General features: G+C 41.1%; 1 protein-coding gene across 4 annotated transcripts; it reads right to left on the bottom strand.

Moving 5' to 3' along the window:
- Positions 1 to 6,564: 6,564 nt before the first annotated feature.
- Positions 6,565 to 24,356, bottom strand: med25 (mediator complex subunit 25). Of its 4 annotated transcripts, none has more exons than XM_026358093.1 (20): positions 24,224 to 24,356; positions 23,603 to 23,752; positions 23,454 to 23,499; positions 23,238 to 23,362; positions 23,025 to 23,123; positions 21,173 to 21,293; positions 20,910 to 21,066; positions 19,973 to 20,097; positions 19,754 to 19,829; positions 19,311 to 19,573; positions 17,661 to 17,762; positions 14,391 to 14,473; positions 14,233 to 14,290; positions 14,028 to 14,135; positions 13,253 to 13,429; positions 9,439 to 9,549; positions 9,181 to 9,252; positions 8,284 to 8,454; positions 8,042 to 8,162; positions 6,980 to 7,114 (listed from the first exon to the last, which is right to left on the bottom strand). In XM_026358093.1, exons 2-20 carry the CDS (start codon positions 23,746 to 23,748, stop codon positions 7,011 to 7,013), a joined length of 2,265 nt encoding a protein of 754 aa, XP_026213878.1. In that variant the 5' UTR covers positions 23,749 to 23,752; positions 24,224 to 24,356; the 3' UTR covers positions 6,980 to 7,010. The 4 variants fall into 4 exon arrangements, with proteins under 4 accessions (XP_026213868.1, XP_026213878.1, XP_026213860.1 ...); XM_026358075.1 differs by having other exon boundaries at positions 9,439 to 9,552; XM_026358083.1 differs by lacking the exon at positions 24,224 to 24,356 and having other exon boundaries at positions 6,565 to 7,114; positions 9,439 to 9,552; positions 23,603 to 23,748.
- Between the last annotated feature and the right edge of the window lie 679 nt (positions 24,357 to 25,035).

Here is a 25,035-nt window from a genome sequence, read left to right on the forward strand (position 1 = left end):
CAGACACATCAACCCTGCGCGTTGCACCCGAGACCCAGACACCTCATCCCAAATGATTAAAAATTAACAACCCAAAATGAGATGACATAACAAAACGAAAGCATCTAATGTGTTAATTACAATCATCCCCGTAATTGTTATTATAATTAGTTCTATGAGCGCATGCGTGTTCTCCACAGTTGCATGTCAGATACATATTCTTTTCATACCAGAGGAGCTCACACATGTCCATATGGTCATATAATCGCTATAATACGATGATGGTGGTGTTTACAGCTTGTTACATGGTACATTTGCTGCTTGGCCCGTTCCCTTGGAAACGCTGAGGCGCACACACAGTGCCGAGCCCCACCTGTACAGCGCTGCCTCACTGGATCCGAGTCCTGCCAGCCATTGCAGCTCCAATCACACACCATACATGCAGACTGACGCGCTGAGGTGGAGGGAGAGGAGAGCCTGGCCTGTGAAAGTGAGAGTTTATTCAGCAGCAACTGTAATTTCTTCTCCAAGGAAGTGAGAAATTATGAAAAGAAAAAAAGGGAGAATAGTTAAGCTGAGACTCTTCCAAAGTAAGAGGTGGCTGGGTGGTGGGTGTTTCCTAGTCTGGGGAGGTTTAAGGTCTGCTCAGGGTCGCCTTGTCAATCACCTCAGCAGGATATTAACATGAAGATGTATGTGTAAGAATGGGTGACCATCATCGGATCAGAGCCACAAACAGTGGGAGCACAGTGAGTGTGTGAACACAGTTGTATGTCGAGACTCAGAGTATTACTGCTTGTCATGTCTTTGCACCTCAACGGCAGCTCAACGTGCCTTCATTCCAGTTCTGCTTTGTCTCTCTCTCTCTCTCTCTCTCTCTCACACACACACACACACACCCCACATGGGGAACAAGGTAATGACTGACCCCCAGATATTTGGTCTGGATGCAGCAACAGGGTGTCCAACCTGTTTCTCTCTTATTAAACATTGCACACGGCACGCTCCACATGGCCTTAGCTGCCCTTTTCCACTTTATGCACAATATGTTCCCTCTCACTTGACCCCCCCCCCCCCCCACCCCCCCACCCCCCTTCTGCCCCCTCCAGCCTCACACTCTGCAGTGAGGGTCTAGCAGCGGCCACAGCCTGTCCCAGTCCTCTGTAATCCCAACAACGTCTCTTGCTCAGCGCTTTGCCTCCCTCCCTCTCTCTCTCTATTAAATTTCCAGTCACACAACAGTGCAGTGGATATCCCTCCCTCTCTCTCTAACCCTCACACACTCTCCACCACCACATCCCTCCCTCCTTCTCTCCCTCCCGCCCTCCCTCCATCCCTCCCTCTCTCATACATACCTCAGTAGTCTGTGGAGGTGTTGTCGTCCTGGATCTCTCCCTATTGCTCGCTCTTGATATTGACTGTTCTCTCCCTCCTTTACTTTGAACCTCTCAATCTCGCTCACTCTTGATACAAGGCTGCTCTCTTTTCACCTCCAGTTGTCTCATCTCCTCACCCTCCCTTTCTCCTCCCCCCTTGCCTCATTATTTAAAAGAGCCCCCTCACATTTCCTACTCTTCCTCCCCAACCCACTCTGTTTGTATCTCTGTACTGCAGTGTCTGCTCGAGCTATATGGTGTGGAGTATAAACTCCCCCTTCCCCTCCCCTCCTGTCTCCCTCACTGTGGTGGGTGTGCAGGGCTCGCTCCATCAAGCCAGCCTTTAACTGACTGATTGAGTGGACACCACAGGCCGATAAATGAATAAAGATGGGAGCTACTGTGAGGATTAATGCGCCTCATATGAAGACAGAAAGCTTGCCATCCAGTATTTCTGCCTCTGCCCTGTGAACGAGGCTGCTCTCTCCGTCTGTGCTCTGCCTCGTATTGCTGTGCGCTATGCTGCTCTGATATACTGGCTGAGAGATGCGTACACTCGCTCTGCCCTGGGTTATGTTCAGGTCCCGGGGCCTCAGCAGCAGCCGCTGCTGAGTGAAACCTCCGCCACAGCCGTGCTGTGTTGGAACAGTGTAGTGAGAGGAAGTGGGGCAGATGCACTTGTGGTGTTGAGAGCCCGCCGCCCGCCGTTCTTCTCTTGTCGTTTCTGCATCCCCCCCCATCCTTCCTCACATGCTATCTCAAGACTGAACTCCTCTCCACACCCTTCAAGTCCCTAACTGAGCCCTGATCCGTATCTGATGGTGAAACAGCACGCCGCTAGCAGCACACATTTGAACCTGTGTGATACCAAATTGAACATTCGGGCTGTCGTGACTAGCAAGCGAGGGTTGAACGCTCTAACGCTTATGCCTGTGTACACCCTGAAACACTCTTTTTCACCCACAGAGAAAGAAGAAGCTCTTTTAAAACACAGAGTTAACCAAGCTTGCATCTGCACCACTAAAGCCAATAGTCCTCCCATATCAGAAGGAGCCCTATCTGGCAACCGCATCCATTAGGGCTGTGCCATTGATCTTCCTGCACACAGGCCAAGTGGACCTCAACCACCAGGCCGCTGAAGGCAAATCCAATTTTAGGTGCTATATTCTCCTCCAACTTGCACCCTCTTGTCCTTGTCATCTCTCCAGGTGCAGACTAAACTCACCTACCAGCACAACAATCACAACACATTCAGTCCCAGTGGGGTGAGGATTAATAATAAGAAGGTCTCTCCTGCTCTTCCATCGCTCGCTCCTGTCAACACCTCCTCTGGCCGGGGCGTAAAGCAAACTCTGCCCCCAGGCCTATATACCCTATTATGTTGAGCAACACCACTGCTACCAGGCAGTATAATATTCAGCTCTGGCCCACAGCCTGCCCAAACTGCCCCTTAAACTGGTTCACTGTCTTTCCTCATGGTGAGAGCAGGGACGGACAAAAACTAAAATGCGACACAACCAACACAAAGAAGGAACATCTTAATTTTTGCCCACTGTCGCTCTGGCACAAACTACTCTGCAATAAAGAGCAGCTCGTAATTAGGTCATGTCTAAGGATGTGTCCAGGGATGTAGTGGCTAGGTTCTGTTACTATTGACAATACCATATGTAATTTTTCAATTAAAGTAGATTCATCGTTGCAAGTTTCTCTGTAGGATGTTTTTGAGAATCTTTTCTATAGCAGCAGAATTCTCAGATCATGAAGGTAAAAACTGATCGCTACAGAATAATTAGTGACAATTTTGGCAAAACTTTTCAACCTGTGTAGATGCAGACAAAAATAAACTTTAGTTTATGTCATGCTGGTGTATACTTTCAAAGATGAGGTGTTATTACTATTGGTCAGAGCAGAATGGATTTTTGTATCTTGTGTATAAACGATGATTGGGCACAACACTGAAACCACTGACAGGTGAAGTGAATAACACTGATTGTCTCATTACACTAGCACCTGTCAACAGGCGTATTTGTATTAGGCAACAAGTGAACAGTCACTTCTTGAAGTTAATGTGTTGTGGAAGCAGGAAAAATGGGCAAGTGTGAGTGAAAGCATCTCCAAAAAGGCTTGTGGGGTGTTCCAGGTGTGCATTAGTCTGTGGACCACTTTTAGTAGGTAGTGACCAAAGTAGGGCAACAGGTGAACCAGTGACACAGATGAGGAGGCCTAGAGCTAATTGATGCGTGTGGGGAGAAGAGTTAGAAGTTCTGAACATAATACTGATAATACTGGTTATGATCAACAGGTGTTAAAACACACAGTGGATCACAGCTGGCTCTGATGGTACAATATGCTTTGTCATGGATCAGATCACACCACTACAAAGTTAGGAGTCAACAGGTTCCTCCTGGCAACACATCAATATGCCTTTAGACAAGGCAGTGAAACCCTGTAGTAGCATCTACTGTCATCTACTGCCTGTCAGCAGTCCTACAACAACCAATGGGATCAACAGAGTATTTAATTATTATAATTATCTATTATTATTAACTGTTCATATCAGGACAGAGGCGCTGGTAGAGCGTCAGTAAACAGCTCAACAGCTTTTCAAAGCCTGGATTCAGAGTAGGCAGCTTGTTCTCCATAGATACAGTATCTGCTTCAAGATTTCTTCATGAGTTTTGGAAGTTGTCAGCAGTCGTCAGACGGCTCCTTCTAAAGGATCACACCCACAGATTCAAACAAGGCTGCATAAATTGTCTTTCTGTCTGAGCTTTCCTCTCAACATGTAGGCACATTGAGGAAATCTTGTCTTTCTCTGAGGAAACCCTGAACACAGCAGAGTTCAGTCAGAAGTCACTATGTTGGCACCTGAGGTCACGAGGTTCTCGGTGGACTGTGCTTAGTGTTAGGGAGGCGTTTGCTGCCCAAAGCGACAGAGTTGGTGAATAAGGATAGGATATAGTTTTCACTGAACTTGAGATTTGGAAACTCTAAACTGGCACAGAAACTCGCTGGCATCCACCAGAGGACACTAGTTGACACAACTGATGAGTAAAATTGATCGGTCCTCTCAGAATTCAAAAAAGCCTAACGGGCATCTTTCTTTGACATTATCAAGGCGTGATAAGATTTAAAGTAGCAATTATGAGGAAATCGCTTCAAACACTTTGTTCAATCAATATTTCTCGAACCCGGGCTGAAAAAAGGCCACTGTTGGGGAAGACTGAAACAGAAGCTAGAGGGTCAACACTAAAACCACACATTACGTTCTCTGTTGTTATCTCCTCTTGAAGACATTACATGTTATGTTGTGGTATCTTACCTGTACAACATGAACACAACACGTGACTTGTGTGGGCAGCACAGTGCTGTATTGGTTCACATTGTCGCCTCACAGCAGGAAGGACCTGGGTTTGGGTTTGTGGAGTTTGCATGCTCTCCCTGTGCCTGTGTGGACTCTCTCCAGGTACTCTGGCTTCCTCCCACAGCCCAAAATCTTGTCTCTCACAGAGGACCTGTGGAGTTCCAAAGTGGCTGTTACAGACTGATCAATGCAGTTTGGCAGTGTTTTGGATGTAGTAACTAAGGGTTTGGACACTTTTTTCGTCGTAATATACAATTAATTATTTGTATTCTGTGTTTCGTGTGTGGGCTCAGGTTGCCTTTGTTTTATGTTTTATGTTATGTTATGTTTGTTTGTAGATCTGAAACAGTTTGGGCTTCACACAAAATGATCGGGATGGGGCTGAAACCTAACCACCAAGTACAGTAACCACTGATTGCTTTCAGTGATTAATGAATACTTCTATTTCACAGCACATTTCCAGTGGAGGTTACCCTGAACTCTGTATTTTAATACATGCAGGATTTCCACTGGTTGTCTCTTCAGAAAAATCCAATTCTCTCATTTCATATGCAAATGTATGCAGTAAGGCCTTTAAAACCAAATCAGATAGTGGTCTATTCATTTATGAAATGTCTAAGGTATATTGCTCTTTCATTTAATGTGTGTATGAATAAAATGAGGACATACTGTACACACCCACAGTATTAGGATATCATGAACCAATGGAGAAAAAAAAAAAACAGGACCAGAATTTACATTGTTGATTGAAATATACAGTAAAGAGCATAAAGTAAAAAAGTTAAAAAGAAAAACGCTTTTCTTAACTGTGATTAATGAAGTATTGGGTCTTGAAAACTATTATGGTGGGCATTTGCCAAACAAGCATCATCACTGGACATCAGTTTAGTCATCATTTGCTTCACCACTACAGTTCATCATATGGATCTGTGAACATTTTTGCTGTTAATAAAAGAGATACTGAAAAACTTATGAGTTCAGACAGGCGCTAATAGATCGATAGTGAGATAGAGACAGATGGAGAAAGGGTGAGTTAGTAAGAGAGAGAGAGAGGAAGATAAAGTGAAGCTAAGCCGGGCTCCAAGGGCCAGCCAGTGATTAAGGAATGGGAGAGATGAACACCAGCCACTGAGGGACTAGTGTCTATCTATGCGAGTCCATGTGAAAGCGGGGCCGAGGAAAAGACTCAGAAACAAGAACCCACTGTCACGGTATCTTAGCAACCGTCTCTGTCTCCCAGGTGACAGGGACTGACATCACTTCCTGTTTGGTGAGTGTGTATGTGTACACATGTTGTGTCCAAGCGTTTAAAAAAAAAAAAAAAAAAAGGTGTCATGGACGTATGTGTGAGGCTGAGCCAAGTTCATGTGTGCTTCTCCTCCTATGCACAGTCGAGCTTTGCTTCAGCACCCATGTCACCGTCAGGTACATGACGGGATTGTGTTTGCTGGTGTGCAGGAACTGAACTCGCATGCATCGTGTGTGTTTGTGGGGGCGAGTTTCGAAAGCAGACTGTAGGCATATATGTGGAGTCTGTGCCATGTGCGCATGCGGTCAGCCTGATTGTACATTATGCCAAGGGAAACATGGCCAACTGATGCCATCTGGTAGGACTACTTGGCACAAGGGGACTCTCTATGGTTCCACAACATATTGGAGCAGTTAAAATTAACACTGTGACACTATTTGGCAGAAAAAGACACTCAACCATCTATTACTGTGTCTATTTCAGTCTCTCTCTCTCTCTCACCTTAAAGGTCCATGCTGCCTTCACACAGTAGGGAGGTAGGACTGTGGAGACTTTGGAGGAGCTATCACCAGCACAACATCACACGCATGCATCAACAGCAGATAATAAATTATCCATGTTTCATAATTTTATTTTAGCCTAATAAAACAACTTTATCAATAATTAAAAAGTAAAGCTGACAAAAAAAAAGTAAAACCTTAATTAAAAGGAAAACAATGATTCTCATTCAGTCTAAAATGTAATTGTTATAGAGGAGCGAAGTTTCCAGATGCACAACATGATAGACTGATTCCACTGGTTTGGCTCCATCCAGTGTGTAGCTGTTGATTTGACCATTTCCATGAAAGACAAAGTCATTGCTTGCATTGTTTGCCCCTAACGTACGTCAGATGAACAGTCTTATAAAGAAAAATATTCACATGATTCATTCTTTTGTTACATTTGTAGCAATAAAGCGACAGCGTGGATGTATGTGTCTGAATTGGCAAATGGCTGCCGAGATTCAACAGAAAATCCCAGTTCCTGAGGCTGCAACACTCAGTCAGATAAGGTCCATGAGGATTTCATCCTCCATGACACTGGAAACTTGAGGCATCCCAGGCTGGGGTACAGCACCTCTCTGACCTCCAGACATCAGCATCTGACCTGCACACAGGTGTGGGAGGGTTGGGAGGGGGTAGAAATACAGATGGACAGATGTAGAAGAGCTTTCACTTTATTTTTTCAGGAATAATAATATAAAAATTCAACAAGACTTGTGGATTATAGTTAATGCTAATAGATACCAGCATACTGAGCTTTTTTCAAACATTATCTTTATTTAAGCAGATTAAATATGGCAGGTAATAACGTTTATATTAAACTTTTCTTACTCAAGTGAGCCTTAACTGTCATGCAAGTATCTGTTTCTATGTTTGCAAGGTCAACGTAGAAGCACTTTTACTGACAAGTAAACACCGTACAACGTACTTTACTGTGGTGTACAGTGATGCAAATGTTTACGTGATGCATTAATTTCCTAGCTTAAAACTCAGACTACTAATACTTCTGAGTCGGCTCCTTTCTCAGTTCAGCTCCACTTATAGAAGTTCATAAAATAAATATGAATCAGCCTAATGCATTTCAGTCATATGATGCCACCAATGGTGTTCAGGCAGGAAAGAACTGCACAGTGGCTGCATTTTCCGTTGCAGGGTGCAAGGTTAAAAAGATTTACAATACAGTATATTTTCTGCAGTGCAAATCACCTGTCAAACCACAAAGGGCGGCCAATGACTGACAAGGGGCGTAAGAAAAGCAATCTGCAGTCTCACTGGTTATAACTCATCTTCAGTGCTCTTTGTAAATGTCTGAATGGGACCATAGGCTGGATACCAAAAGGAAATTAATTTTCTTGATGATGATTGATGGAAATGTCTAAAGTTGAGGCTTCAAATTTATATAAACAAATACACCAGAAATTCTGCAATCGTTTTCCATCAATGTGCACAAAAGACAAAAATAAGTTAAACCAGATTTACTCCTCGTTTTTTTTTCTGATGCCTTTCCATTTGTGTTAGGATGCTTTCTGACCTGCCAGGGGCTGCCTCCACTGGCCCTGCATTTGAGCCCCCCCTCCTGGTGCTGGGTGGACCAACTGCTGCCCCAAACTCTGGTGAGACATCATGCCTGGCATGTGAGATACTCCACCCTGCTGCGAAAACACAAAGAAGAGCCACGTTAACCTCTGCTAAAGCTCAGACACCTAGAAGAGCAGCTACACTCACTCAATAAGCTATGACACGTTTACTACAGGGCATTAGTTGCACTCTTACTGGCTGCTGTTGACTGAGTAGAAGACTGCGAAGCTGTGGATTGGCTCCTGGGTTTGGTAGGCGGAGTATAGAACCCTGAGGCTGGGCTTGTCCACTCTGGGCGACCTGGTTGGGTGGAGCGCCGCTGACTGGTGGCTGTTGGTTGGTCGGCCCAGCTGCCCTCATTGTCATCTGAAGCAATGCCGCACAGTTTTAAAGGTCTAAAGGTGAGGTCACGTTACATGTTTGTCCTATGACTATTCATTTCTACTGAAACCAGTGTGACGCATGAATTCAAGCATATATAGGGCTATAGAGATACTATCGAGTTTAAAGATGTAGAACTTATTCTTCTGGCTTGTTTTTTAGTACATTATCACACTACCAGATACAAGCTGCAGCATCACACTCAAACACTGGTTACAGTTAGTGATTGCTCTGATCAAAAGGTGTTTCTAATTTGCATCAGACAAATTACATCCAAATGTAATTTTATTGAATGGAAACACAGCTGGACTGTACCTTTATACTGATTTCAAAAAAAAAAAAAAAACACAATCAGCTCTTAATAAAAATTGTGAACAACAATAAAAATGTCTCTTTCATGCTCAATACAGACACATCCTATTCATTCCAATATGCAAGCCTATGCATGCATGTTGTCAAAGAAATAGGTTTCTCTTTTGCATCCATGGCATGCTATAAGAGGGACGCCGAAAGTTCATGCTGAGAGAATTAAGCTGCCCACCAGCTTAATGCTGAGCAGTGGGATGGAAGTGACAGGGCATGTGTGTATAATATGCGTTTGATTTTTTGTTCATGGATAACACAGGGTTATACACAGAGGTTGATACCTGAATTATGGTGAAATATTTTACAGTCCTTAGTAAATCAGCTATGATGATCACATGTTCTCACCATGTTGTTCTGCCTCTGCTGCTCCTCCATCATAGAGACCTGACTAACAGGGGGCATTCCCACCACCACAGACTGGACACAGGACAGATCAGAGAGGAGGAGGTTGGGGTGAAAGTGTGAAGTGTGAGGAAAAAAATAAAAAGGAGCAACAGTGGAAGAAAGTGTTACCAGAAAGGCATGCAGAAATCAGCCGAGACAGGCAGAGTGAGAGGGAAACCGATGTAGAAACTCAGAGCAGCCCAAATGGGGTGCACCCACCTGCTGTTGGACATTGCCATGGGAAACAGGTATGGGCCCAGGTGGCCTGTTGAGGAAGTTCTGGTTTTGAGGTACCTGACCAGGCTGCATTGGACCCGCTCCACCGCCCAACTGCTACACAGAAAAAGAAAGACAATGAAACAGCAGTGAGAATATTTTTCCATTTTGTTATCTGGAATCACAGAATATTTTATTTATCATCTCTTTTTCTGCATTCGGGTAAAGGATGTAGGTGACTGTAGCTAAAACAGTTGTTTTGGGTCAAGATTGAGCTGGATGGCTTATGACTTGCGACTTTCTAACACCAGGAAGTATGTTTCGCTTCACTGTGCCATCTCCATGTTTCACAGTTGGTGCAGTGTACTTTTCATTGAAAGCTTCATTTTTTCCATCTGTGAACACAGGGCTAATTTGATTTAACCAAAAGCTCCAATTTTGTCTGATCGGCCCAAAGAACATTCTCCCAGAAGCGTTTTGGCTTATGAATGTGCATTTCCAAGTCCAGTCTGTCTTCATTATGTTTATCTTTTAACAGTGGAGTCCTCCATGGAGCCCAGTGTTGTGCAAAAAGCAACCACAAGTGACCTTGGAGCTTGTATCACTTTGGAAGTTGTCCTTAGATCTTTTGTCTACTCTTCGCATTACCCTTCTGTACTGTCTGAGATGGATTTAGCTCTTGTGGCCATGTCCAAGGAGGTGGACTACAGTCCCATGGGCATTAAACATCTTGTATTAAAGGCCTTACCTTTAACACAAGACATGTTGTCTATAATTTCTTAATCTTTTCCTTTGCTTTCTCTAGTCCATGTTCAGTGTGGCTAACACAATCACACCAAACATCAGGGTGACTACTTTTTTCCATTTTAATTTGGCTGAATGTCGAGTAATGCTAATTACGAGCAACAGTATGAAAAATCACTTTAGTTGGATTATTTATAATCTTAATACTTTTATAAGTTTCAAATTATTTCTAAGAAATTGAGGGTTCTTCATTTTGCATGAAACTACATCAACAAATTTATCCATGCCTGTTAACATTCATAAATTTGCTAAGAATAAGATTTTCAGTACATCCAAATTGCATACAAGAACTGCTACTAGCTAATTTGACATATTTTTAATTGTTTATATCACTGGATAACTGTTTAAATGGTTAACGGTGGAGCAAGAGTACGATTATACCACAAACTGAAGTGAGATGATCATCTATAACGGTCTGTAGAGGCAAAAGTCAAAAACAGTAACTGTTAAACACCGAGTAAGAGAAAAAGAGTCAATCTGTTACTTGTTACTTTAAAACTGTGAAGATTCAATCACTGCTTCACATTTTATTTGTGCACTCCTGTACTTGGAAATGATTTTGACAAGACAGAAAATGGAAACAGGAGACAATTGGTAACTGCTTAAAAAAGCAGAATTTGAAACTGGCAGCCGTGCTCCTGAGTAAGCTATGCTCTGCAGGTGCTGTGGTGGCTTGTGCATTTCAACACTGAGGGAAAGACAAGGAGGAATGAAGGGTGTTTCATCCCTCTTCTAAGCACAAATTATTAACTACAGACTCAGGATTTAAAAAAAAAAGAAGAAAAAAAAAAAGTGTGATGTAAAAACAGCTTTACCTATCCTTCTTGCAGAGTCTGGACAAACATCCCCGGGATTGTGCTAATGCACGGTGTGTTTTCTGACCAACAGTAACAGTACAAAACAGCTTTTTGGTCTTTGAAGGGAACTGATAAAACAGCTGCCTCTTCCTCTCTTCTGCTGTTTGATTTATCTTCCATCTTTAACCCAGTAACCTGTAAAATCCTGGATCAAGATTTAGAGCCTGCATCACTTTTCAGGGGAAAATTATTCTATTTTGTCTTACTGCGAACAGAACAAACTGCAATCTTGTTCCCAAAGAATGCCACTCCAGGGCTTTACTGGTCCAAATTGAAATTTTAATTACCTTAAGATTGCTGTAGCGCTTTCCTATTAACAATGCAGCACTGAATATGTGATGATACGCAAGAGGCAGAAAAAAATAAATCCTCATTATAATTTCATGTCTTCTGCCTTCTCTAAATGCCCCGATGCTCATACACAGACGGCTTCTCTTTACATATAGGGCTGACACGCTTTTGCGAAGACATAAAATTAGCAGGGTGAGTAAACAGATGCCATAATCGCTGATGAGTGCAGACTGTGAGGAGAAATGTAATCCAACTCATGCAAACCTGACAACAGGCTTCATTTCGTAACAGAGACATGCTGCTTCCCTGTGACTGGATGCTGCATTGTTTCATAGCTATGCAGCACCTCTCCTCGCTGGATGCAATAAGCTGGAGTGGGACCCTGTGATGGAAACGACAGCTAATCCAGAGGACACATTTTAAATCACCCTGTCCCTGGGGATGAGGATGAGCAGAGAGGGAAAGTGAAATTTCCATGTCATGTGGACAAGGTAGCAGCACTTGTGAAATGCAATGAGCTCAGCAACAAGACCTGGTGGTGCTAAAAGGAGAGATCTTGTCTGCAGATTTCTTGATGTTGTCCTTAAAGACTGGCACACACCAATCCTACTACATCACATTATACAATGTCTCATGTAATGTCAATAACTGGAATTATGATCCATCAGTTGTTCAATCTTTCAATTTTCCAAACAATGATACTAATGCACAGTTATATGTCATCAACTGATGAGCTAGTTTTAACTGCTCTGAATGTTAAGCTACACAGGTAGTGTCAAAAAAGACACGTGTAACAGTCCTGGGGCGATTATTTTCAATTAATGATTAATCTGCTCATTCTAGTTTTATTATTTAATTTTATTTATTTAAGGTAGTAAAGTGAGAGGCTACTTCTCTTTTGTAGGAACACAGTGATCACATTCACAGCTAAAAGCTGCCACAGTCTGACCTGGCACTTTCTCAAGGACACCACAGTGTTGTTGCTGTGATCACTGTTTTTTCACTTATTCCAATCAGATTCAATACCGGGTTTAATCATGCTGGCATGAGGGATTGAACCAGTGTATTTCTTCTGATCGCACAGTCAATATTCTGACCAATAGGACACACATGACCCGTTTAATTGACAATTTGATTCACAAAAGTCAAAACTGTGTCCTTGTTCTAATACCTTAGTTGGCACAGTGCCTTCTGACTTCTGATTAATGTTCTTAATCAATAAACTAATTGTTTCAGTGTGAAGTATGACAAACCTGCCCAACAATTCTCAGGGGCAGAGTATGGACAGTGTCTTATAGCACAGTTGCAGTTTCACCAGTGTGAACTAAGTGTTTCACCACATTACATCACACAGAAATGTGTAATAATTTAAGGATTTTGTCCTTAACTTTTGAGGGTGTGGATATTTAAATTATTCATATTTGATCCTATTATGTGTCACTAATGTATAAAAAAATAACTTTAAAGTTGTCAAGCACCAAGTATCTGTTAACACAGGACACAAGACAGACAGGGTGCCTATATATTGCACTTAAGTTCCATTATATATAGTAAGCAAAGATAATTAGGTAGGGGTGCAGCAGTTCGTGAATGTTGCAGTAAGAGTTTAGCTAATGCTAGCCTCAATAGCCTCTGCTAGAGTGAGAGACATTAGTGGCTGCTGTGAAGGCACTGGGCTCACTAAATGAAATGTCAATAACAATGCACCTTAATGCCTTAAACAATGCACCTCAATTCCCTGGTGCTCCTCTATAATGCCTCCTCATTATCACCTCCTTTAGGTCTCCTCATTTCACATATTCTCTCCACACTGAAACCCTCCTCTCTTCCCACCAGCCCCACTTCCCTGCCCTATCACCACTCACCGCTCTGTGCTGCTGGACCTGCTTGTGGTTGGTGATCACTTGCCGGATGCCGTTAACAAAGCCGCTCTGGTCATTGGGGATGAGGCCCATGAATATTCTCTTCTTGGATGAGTAAAGCAGCATCAGCACCCGCACCTCACAGGGTGAGGTAGTGTGGGGGAAGTGGACGCAGCCAGCCTGCAGGGAGGGTCACAGGGCAGATTAAGACTTTGACATTGCACAGTGTTGTAATTATGGGATGGGCTTGGGCTCAGGGATATAACCTACCCCTGTACTCCTTTGCCCAGTCAAACATATCAGTTTTATAAATTGAATGCAAATGGTATTAACTTAATTCATACTGTGCTTTCTTTGCGCTGTAAATCAAATTCAAGCAAAGAGGTAGCGCTCAGCTGGACTGAATACTATCAATGCCACTACTATTTCTCAGTGGTACAACCTGATTAATAATGCACCACACTGATAAAACCCCTATCATTATGCTAGCCATCTGGACCTAAATCAAAACTACAAAATTAAAAGTTTTTGTATCAACTGATAGTAAAGCATTATCTAGCTTGATAGTGACCAAATGTGCAGCCTTGAACCCCCCCTAGAGTTTCAACCACAACACTACAATATGGCTTCACGTTGCATCCATCTACTGGACAGAGGTGGGACCTGCACTCATTTTCTACTGGTGGAAAATGTTTTGAGGCACACTGAATGATGGATAAGATTAGGGACTTGGAGAGAACACACATTTAAGGGAGATGTAGTGTGCGTGAAAACCTACAAAGCCATTCGCCATAATGCGGTACAGCCCTTTCAGCGACTCCACGTCTTTGTTGGTAAAGAGAAACTGGACCATTCGAGAGTTTCTGAAGAGGTGACCTAAGGTTGTCTACAAAGAGAGCAGGCATGAAAGGTTTTGCTGTAGTATTGAATCATTCATATACAAGTTGCCGTTATAAACATCACAGGTAAAAACACAGTCTCACCAGCAGTTGCTGTGGAATCAGCTGCATTATGAGCTTCTGTGGCCACTGGTCTGTGTTTCTGTTTGAAGGCACCGAGCGAAAGTCAATGTTAAACTGTGTTTTAAAATCAGAGCCTCACTCTACATATGAGGTTGATGGTGTTTACACTGGCTACTCACAGATTTTCTCCCTGGTTAACATGCACTTGACAGGGCAGAGAACGTGTCAGTTTGGTCGAATCCATAGACGAGGCTTTCGGCTTCTGTAGAGAATGAACACAAAGAGTGACACAAAATGAAGGTTAAAGTTCACGAGAAACCTGCAGGATACCAGCAAGAAACAAATCAGTCAGAACTACCACACTTTCAAACAGTTCAGGTAGAAGAACAACTGAAAATTATATATGTGATAAATTATTCACAACTATAAAAAAAAAGAAAAAAAATGCTGTTATACTGTTTTGAGTTGGATTTAAAGTGGACAAGTGGCTCAAAGACACAGGGATCAAAAATATGTTGCTTTTAAAAACTAACTTACAAAACCTGAACAAATCCACACCCCCAGATTCTTTATTTTACGAAGGGACTTAATGGTGTAGCAACTGCACTGGAGTAGTGTCTGGACGAGAGCCAAGGTGCTGGAAAGGAAACGTTCCAACCTCAAATTCAATGGTCAATATTTCTACTCTCTCACAAGTAATTAAAGGGTCATGAGCGTTTTCTATTTTGGTCTACATGTATTTTTTAAAACTGAAAAAGCTTAGGACTGCAGAGCTGCTGCTAGATGATGGAGTACATTTGCCGGTGTTGTGATCCATATGTACCCATTACACTCACACAGCAAGCGCTGCGTTCACATTCTTACAGGGCTTTTATATCAAAAGTGCAAGTTTGACATTGTGCAGATTAAACCCATTATTTCTAACAGAGAACGAGGCTGTGCTCTCTTAGGCAACATGAGAGCACGTTGAGAGCTGATTTTCACCCAAATGGTGCACCCAATCTATTTTTTTAACCAAATTAAAATTTGACCCTGAAGATACTGACATAAACAGCCATAAAACAGAGGGGAGGTGGAATAAATCTGCACTGTGAAACAAACCAGTGGAGGAGTTAATTTTGTACAGGCCTGCTTTTATTGGAGTTTACTGTAACACTTTTCTCCAACCCTGCTGGACTTTGAGTAAATAAATGAAACATGGTAGAAAAATTGCTTACATATCGATGTGGTGTCTAGCTGCTCTGCAGGATTAAGCGCTGCTTTTTATTCTCTGTACTACCTCTGAAACTGCCATTGATAAGTGACGCATGCTCAGTGTGAGCACAGGACTCTGTGAGCTCTTTCGTCTCTGGGTATCAAGGTGCTATTATGGACTGGTGACACTGGAATTTGCCATTTGTGAATAATGTTGGGTGTATCAAACCATGACATGCAACATTTGTTGAACCAGTCGGGATAAAGATCAGCATTTGGAGAAGCTCTGGAAATGAACTAGTAGAGACAATAGGGTATCTTTGGGGATTTCTGGGGGATCCAGCTAGCCTGGAAGCAACTGGAAAATATTCCTGAGGACAAGTATATGGACAGGGCTGCTCTGCTCACCCTTGTGCCACTGCAACACCTATCAGGACAAGCTATTAAAAACTGGATGGATGGATGAGCTTTTAAAGGCCAGAAGACAGCCTTCCCCCTAGAAAAAAAATTAACAAATCAAAGAAATAAAGAACAACTTTCTAAGCCCATCAATGCAGCAATCCCACTGGGAAAAGCGCCAGCATTCTTCATCTCCATAGCATTAATACAGGATCAATAATCAATCAATCGTGCATTAGTCAGGCCTACTGTAGTCCCCTGGCTGTCCATTACAAATGTACTGTGCTATGCTTTCTCTGCAGTAGAATAGGCTATTTATTTCTATAGGTTGCTAAAAGTAGAGGGAAAGGGAGACAGGCATGTGAACATCTACTTTAAATTTGGTAAGTGGAGGAGGTTGACAACAATAACAACAAAAACAACGACTACGACGACAACAACAACAACAACAACAACGACAAAAGAGTTGTCAAAAACCAATCAGGAAAGTTACCCCACATTTAAGACGACAAAAGCTTTCAGGAATTAACAGTTTGAATTTCGGCCAGAACTATAATGTACTATATTGATAACACTGTACTCAGAGCAAGATCCAGCCAAGTGCGTTGGCATCCCCTGTGAGAGTTTTTATCAACAACCATTTCTTCAGATGAGTTTTAATGCATGTAGTGTAGTTTGTGTCAACAGAAGAATCACATACAGAACTGAAGCCTAATGAGTGAACTACAGGAAGAAAAGAGCAAATTGACAGTAAATTGCCATGCTTCCAATCTGTCCACTCGGGTTATTTGGATCTGTTGTTGTTCGCACATTTTCACAGACATAACGTTTTTCCGAGTTTCTCACTCTTATTCCAGTCCCTTGAACTGACCTGCATAATTTTGACAAGCACAAGAGGAACGATGACACTAGTCAATAGAGGCAATTGATCTGAGACTGTCCACCAAAAACCAACACTCAAAGGCCTCATGAATGCAGTGTGAATGTCATTAACATCTATTTTCCTGGCTCAGCACTACAGCTGTAAACTACATCGATTGGAACCTGTGCTAAACCAATAGCAGTAGGATGGTTAAATAATGTGCAATTAATCATAGTGCACAGTAATTAATGGCAGGTGGTTATTAAGACTTAACACAGCAATGGATGCTAGACAGTGGTGATGAACACAGCATGTTGGCAAAGCAGTACTTACCAAATCCACTTCTCAGCAACTTCCTGTTGGTTTTGATTCCAGCATGAGCTTATTCCAACAACCAAACACACTAAACTAAAACACTGCCACAAATATGAAGCTGGAGCTATATTTGCAATAAAGACTTGAAACTGTTAGCCAGGCACTGTCTCAAGAGAGTCAAAACCTGCTAGAGACCAGGACCTCTAAATTTCCCTAATTACCTAATCTTCTTGCCACTCGGAGGTTTCCATTTCTTGATTTTTACTTGCATTTGAATGAGTAATTTTTAGATGTGCAGTTACTTAATGCTAGTTACCTATCTGTCTTTATACTAAGCTAAACTAACAGCCTGCTGGATGTAATATGATGTTTACCAAACATACACAAGAGTGGTAACAGTCTTCTCAACTGAGTCTCAGAAGAAAAGCGAGTAATCCTTTTTCTCAAGACATCCATCCCCCCGAGTCTGAATGACTAAAGCTGGGAAACACAGAGCTAATCTGATGTTCTGCCATAATCCTAAATGCTAGTTCATAGATCTTGAAATTCAGCAATGTAACTTTAACTCTAAGCAGTGAACTAAATATTACATTTGCTAAAAAATGTTCCTGACAGAGCTTTAATTCACTCAGGCAGTTTTTTTTTCTAAATGAACATTAATTTTGTTTCTCAGAGTTACCTCTTGCCACTCCAGAACACCGCTCCATGCCACAATCTTGTTGGCAGCACCTTGTGGTTGACCTATTGGATTTGAATTGCCTTGAGCTCCAGAAACACCAGACTGTCAAGGAAAGAGAGGAGGTAATGGTTACATGTAGTCTACTGGTGCATTTAAGAACATACCAGAACCTTTATCAGTCAGAAATATAACACAGACTAATAGATCATTTCATTTAAACAGTAAACTTATCAAAGTGAAATCTGGCACATTTTAGGCCATTGACATTAAAATAAAATCTCAAAGGATGTTCTGCTACTAGAAAGAAAAATTACTGAATGAATTTGAAAAAAAAAATAAATAATAATAAAAATGCTGACTGTACCCGCAATAATTTCCAAGGGAAAAGAGAACATCATCTGTATTTGATCTGATAGTAGTACTGACATTTAAAATTCATTTTGATATTAGACTTCATACAGTGCATTAGTCTGTCATCTTAGCTCTAGGCTGACGTGAGCAGAGCCACTTACATTTAAAAATATCAATAGAATTTAAATATTGATAGTGTTTACAAGAGGGTGAGAACAGAAAATTAACTCTGAGTCACAGAGTCCTCTGCGACAGTTAAAACTCCAAAGACTTAAACAATAATGACATTAGACCAAACACAATGAAATAAAAAGGTAAACAGCAGACATTTCACATTAAAGGATCCAGTCAGAAATTAGTGACACAAAAAGTGCCTCATGCTGTCTCTATACTAAGAATCAAGCAGGCAGTGGATTGCATCAATATCTACTCTGTGGTTATTCGGATATTCGCTCATCTTCTTATTAAACGACCAGTGTTGGGTCGTTAACAGACAACCTACATACAAATGCTGCAATTATGGATAAATTAAATCCTGTATGAGAGCTAAATTAGATCAATAGGTTTTCAAAACTGCAGTGGCTGAAAATCCAATATGGTGTCAACCGATATGCCTAAAGGTAAATATTTAGAAAAAGATTAATTCAGCATGTGCAGAATACTGAATCTAAAATATACATAATAAGAGGTAGAACAAAACCTTTATCACTTTTTGAACTGCAGCAATAGACCAAAAAAAACAAGTAATAATAGTGCTTGTTTAGTGGAGACATCCAGTATAAGTTCAGTCAAAGGTAATATGAGACTTCCTCTTCCAAGTGATTGATTTTTAGTACACATTTCCCTCTTTGTAATACTATCCCTTCATCATGACTCAGTAAGGAAACAATGTTTGTGGAGGCACAGAGGTACTAAAAACACCGTCACTTATTATTATGATATTATATTTGTCTAACTAAAACTGCGCAGACCTCATACTACGCTTGATTTGAAACGTGTGGACATTTAGCTTAGCTCAAGGACTGCATAAAGGCTTGACCAAAAGCTAAAAATATATTAAAAGGAAATAAAGTTGAAAACTATATATTTTGATTTGTACGGTGTAATGATGCTGGTATGAAACTACTGAATGAACCAGACAACCTAATTTCCCTTGTTTTCAATTTCAAGCTAAGATAAACATTAAGGTTCAGGAATGTGTTACTAAAGCAGAATGAATGCAGGAGGAAACTAACTTGTGACATGGCTACACATTAAGTTTTGTTTCTGGGAAGTTTTATTGTGTTTATCATAAATTACCATGTTGGGCTGTACTGAAGGCGGCGTGGGCTGATTTGGCGTGGGCTGCTGCTGAGGTGGCTGCTGCGGTTGCTGATTGGGTGCTGGTTGTCCTGGGGGTGGAACTGGTTGCTGTTGATTGGGAGCAACTTGTTGCTGTGACATCAGGGGCTGCGTTGCTGTGGTGACTGTTGATATGCTCGGCTGATTGTGCTTCACCCCAGGGACTGATGGGATGGGTGGCGGACTGGTGAAAGGAGGACCTTGACTGACCATTCCTGCGACTGGTAGAGGGACAGAGGAGCAAAAAATGTTACGAGGAAAAGCGATTCTTTCTTTGGAAAACTGTTTTTCCAGAAAAAGGAAGAACATGCTTTATGACAAACACTTTCAATGTGTAAAAAGAGACAGTGCAACTAAAAGCTTAGCTAAGATAAACTGCACAGAATCCACTGGTAACTCACAGCGAGTCTTCTGGTTGTTGGCCATATCCACAGCAATCTGTGCGGCCATCTGAGCAGCAGTCATCGGAGCTGGATTCTGTCAGCAAGCAGAATGTAAGATCACAATACTGGGTAAAACATTTTAGGGATGGAACTTAAAAACCACTATTTGCAAATTGAGCCAAAATGGCACCATCAGTGTCCAGGGAGCCTTACACTATGTGGCTGTATGACCATTACCTGATAAGGGTGGGCTGTGCTAATGGGAGGAGTGGGCTGAGAAGTTACACCAAGAGGTTGACTGACAGGCAGAGGTTGTGGAGGAAGGACAGGTTTGAGCGGCCCAGGTCCTCCACCTGAAGAAACTGACGACAAACAATGTGAGGAAATGTAAACTAAATAACACTTTCAAGGAGTGAAAACAGTGAAGGGTTTGACGTATACATTAAGAAATACACTCCTACTCACAGAATTGTGTAGGAGTAACTAATAGGAATAATAATAACTAATAGAAAGCCTTTTCTTATGACAGCGGAAGCTACACAAAGTAAACACTGACTTGTGTGTCAATCGCATCATTTTACAGAGAAACTGTGACGTTTCTCCATAATGATCTCCATCAACAATAACATACATATCAGTAGCTACGGAAACTAGCAAAAGAAGGAAAAACAAAAATTAAATTTAAAAAATTTAAGCTTGGACGTGGCGCTGCAGTTGGTAGAGGCAACAGTTCAGAAAAAAAACAAATAATGGCCAATTTAGTAACTCACTGAAACGCGAAAAATGCATAGGATGGGATAAGAAGTTTGCAGGAATGCATCTGGTACAACTGACAGTTTATATAACTATAGTGTTTAGCAAGTGCTAAAGATAACACATTGTTAATTATGAATAACGCTTGATTGTTGCGACCATTCCAAATTTCTATAAATAAACAAATATTTTTTAGCTTACAAAATGTGTTATAATGCTCTGACCTATTTCTACCTAATCTATTGTCAGTTGTAGGGATTCATAATAATGTTTATGACGGTCTTATTAATAAGATTAAAAGTTTCACCTGTAACCTACAAAAATATTTATGCTCCAAGACTTTTATCTAAAGAAAAACAAAGGGCCGAAAACAAACAATGAATATTGTTGATAATATAATATATAATGAAATGTTTCTCACCAGGAAGGGATATTCCTCTAACTAGGACCATGTGGAAGGGGTCCTGACTATAGTCTGGATGGGGTTCAACCACGCCTCCGCCTGGAGACGCCCGCTCAAACAGAGCCCTTAATGCTGGCAGTTTCCGAGGAGCTACCACAGAGAAGTGAATTCCTCTCTAAGAAATAGGAAATTAAAGTACAATTAAATACAGGAATTTTGCTACTTGCCTATCAACACAGCAAAAATCCCAATTAAACAGCTTATTAACAGTGATAACTCACATCTCTGATGATTTTGACGAGGTTGTCTGCTGTGCAGCCGGTGTAGCTGACACTCTCCACAGCAGGAAGCAGGTATGGAGGTGAGTTACACAGCAGCACACACACCTTGTGAGTTTGACCTCTGGAGATGGCAGAAAGAGAGAAAACAAAAATCTAAGATTTCCATGTAAAAGAAAACTTCAATTTCATGGAAGGGTTAGGATATTGGAAGGATATTTCCACTCTTAAATATAGTTTTTGTTATTGAGGGAGACATTCAATGTGTCTACTTTGTCACGGTTTCCATTCACAGAGTCACCTCACTTATCCAGTACTTCAGTGATATCAAGAAAATAAACTGGACAACAATTTTGGCTATTAACAAGTTTCTGTTACCCTCAACAACAAACTACATTTAATTTCCTTGTTACTGTTAAGTAACAAGTATATTTAGGAAGTGAAACAATGTTCATCATTTTGGCTCTGTGTACCACCACAAATGATTTCAAAGGAAACAGTATAGACCTACAGGTTTAAAGGGCTTTGTTGAAAATATTGAATGAAAACTGAATTGATTAGAATGAACTAACATTAATATGCACTGGAGTGTGTAATAATAATAATGACGTTGCCCCTATGTGAGCCCCAGTCACTGATGGTAATGCTCTACCAGGCCTTTACTGCAGCAATCTCCAATTCCTGTTTTTATTTTAATCAGTGGTAGTATTAGTGGTTTTTGCTTTATTATTGTCTGAAACCAGTCTCTGCTAAGAAGAGTATTCCAAATTGCCTTCATCATACTGGTGTTAAAAAGTAGTTTTTAATGTAATTTAGGAAACAGCTATACAAACAAAACAATAATACAAACAACTACCACATCGGTCCTTGGGGAGACCAGTTCCAACGTAAAGACATTGTAATCTAATGGAGAGTCTTCCCAAGGACCGATTTGTTTTAGCTTACAGAAGATCGCAAAAGGCTCGCCGGTAGAGGTATGTTTTAAGGAGAGTTTTAAAAGATGTTACTGAGTCAGCTGATCTTATATGCTCGGGTAAGCTGTTCCAGAGTTTAGGGGCTCTAACTGAAAAGGCTCTGTCACCTCTAGTAGTCATTCTGACATTGGGGACATACAGAAGATTTCTACCAGAGGATCTCAGGCTACGTGCAGGCTCATAAGGCTTTAAAAGCTGGGATAAATAGCTGGGGGAAAGGCCATGCAGAGCTTTAAAAGTTATTAATAAAATCTTAAAATCAATCCTAAAAAATACTGGCAGCCAGTGTAAGGAAGCTAATACAGGAGTGATGTGATCATATTTTCTTTTTCTAGTTAAGAGTTAATTACTAATTATATTGTTTACTTTAGTTAATAACAGTAATAATATATTAGTATTTATGTTTATATTCATCATTTCAGTTATTCATTGAAATTCCAAATTCATGGTTAATCATTTGAGACCGATTTGAACTCAGGTTTGATTAGACTAATCTAACACCACTATTGCCTACAACACCCATAAACGGGAACTGAAGACAGCTGCAGTGAAGGCCTTGGCAGGCTATCACCACGGAAGAAGCCCAGCATCTGTAGATGTTTATGGGACATCATGCAATCACTGACTTCAACATATCAGCCTTTAAACTGAAAATTGTAAACCTGTCAGTTTGTCCAAATACTAATGAGCACCTAAAATTCCGGGTCTATTGATATAAGCAGCTGTAACTGCCACATAGTGTAATAGACCAAGTGATAAACACTTTTTAAAGGAATAAAAGATTGGGTTGCCATCATCCAGCCATCGGTGTCCACTGAATGAACTATGCAAACTATTTCTAGAAATCACTGAGCACTGCAGAAAAAAAAAAAAACACTTACATTTGCTCCCTCATCTTCTTAAAGTCGTCAAAGAGCTGCAATGCCACAGAAAGTCCCTCTGCAATCAAACTACAGCTTTCTGCTCCACCTCCCATAAACCTGTGAAAAAAGGGTGAATGGTTTGTATATTTACTCATTTATAATGTGTCAGGTTTAAGTAATTTATTATAAAACAAAAAGCTGCATTAAATAATTCAAACGTCAACCCCATACTGGATGCTGTCGATCCATGAAACAAACTCAAAGGCAGAGCTGGTTGGTGCATGGCACTGGACGTATGACTCAGGAGCACAGTCCACTGTGTTGAACACAACAAGCCCATACTGTGTTCCTCCATACTGGAATGACATTATTATATTACAGAAATAAATAATAGCAATTTTAACAAAAGCCTGTAACAGGAACATTATAAAAGCGGAAAACACTCACATCTCCACCAAAATCTGTTTCTGCTGGGGGCCCTCCATTGAAAAATCTAAAGTTAAAATAAAAAAAGGATAAAATAAAACAAAGGTATTTGCATCACTTCATAAACATTAAAATCATTTTGCAAAGGAAGGGTGTCTACATGTCCCTACTCAATAGCTGGAAGGATGTAATTTTTCCTAAGAGACTCAAAGTAAGGTCCAAGGTTTGCAGTCCCTTCAATGACAAACACCACATCGGCCACCTGGTTGGTCCCAGGCTTGGTAGATGGCTCCATGAATGTCAATCCTGCCACCATGGAACTAGACATAAAGAAAGTTGCATATTTTACATTTTAAATGCCATTTAAACGCAGTCTATTTTAATAATGGGAGAGACAAGCAGCAGGATCAGAGTTTCTTAATGTTTATCAATATTGACAACCTGAAGCTAAACTTGGCAGGTTCTCAGGTATAAAGAAAAAGGTCTCTTGATCTATGCAACATTAACTCTGGTGGTAATTAGAACAGCCAGAATGTAACGTTACTGCTATCTGAAGCTATTATTCCTTTAAGATAGCATAACGTTAATCCTGTTACACTATTGACCAATTTAACTGCAAGCAAATGAAATAACAAACACAGTGTGCAGCTTTACAACAGCCGCACAGCACAAGATGTAGCTACATGCTTATTAGCTTGGCACTAAGTAACGCTAACGCCCAACGTCAATGAACGGTTTAAGCTAACACACTTAAAACAACTCTAACTAACTAGAAAGTAATGTGGACTGACCTGGTGATAGACAGTTGTCAGCGGAGTGGTAGGATCTATTAAACCTAAATATAACGTGAAAGCCAACTTGAAACGACACTCGCTGCATGCATAGCTAGCTTAACGTTACCATTTGTTGTATTTTTGACGGAAGTCATCAATTGGTCCGCCCATAAAGTCTGACGTCACGGCTCTCTTCTTCGTCGTTTTTTTGTGTGCCGTCAGATGGTCTGATGAGTATTAGCGCCTTCCATCGGTCAAACATGTAATCGATTTTCACACACAGAACGTGTCAGCAGCCGACTGTTAATTAAATTAAAATATTGTTATTATCACAAATCTGAACAAGAAAAAATAGGTTGTCAGCAGCAGCTAGGTTCAGCAACGTTATGTGCCCAAAGAATGAAGTCAGCTGACTGTATATCTGAATATACTGAATGACCAGGTTATATCATCAATTGTTTTTTTCTTGGATTCAATATTGGATTGTTTTATTCTAAGATGAAAACGCCAGGAGTCAAAGTGTGAAAGAAAGTTCAGGGAGTATGACACATAATTTTCACACATGTATTGGCCACTACAGAGCCTAGACCTTTGGGGTCCTCCTGGGATCCGTGTACAGCGGCCAGACTCTCCCATTGTCAATACAAGAGCTTGGAGAAAAATTAATGCAACTCTGGACGGGAATAAATGTTGTTAGTTAGTGTATTGCAGAAGCATATCAAGGCAATGCCATGGAAAATGTGTGCTGTAATCAAAGCCAAGGGCAGTCGGACAAAATAAGGGTGTTCACATGGGAGAGTATTAGATCTTACAATGCAATTGTTAATGGG

This window comes from Anabas testudineus, chromosome 8 (assembly GCF_900324465.2).
Source record: "Anabas testudineus chromosome 8, fAnaTes1.2, whole genome shotgun sequence".
In the NCBI taxonomy this organism is placed as follows: domain Eukaryota; kingdom Metazoa; phylum Chordata; class Actinopteri; order Anabantiformes; family Anabantidae; genus Anabas; species Anabas testudineus.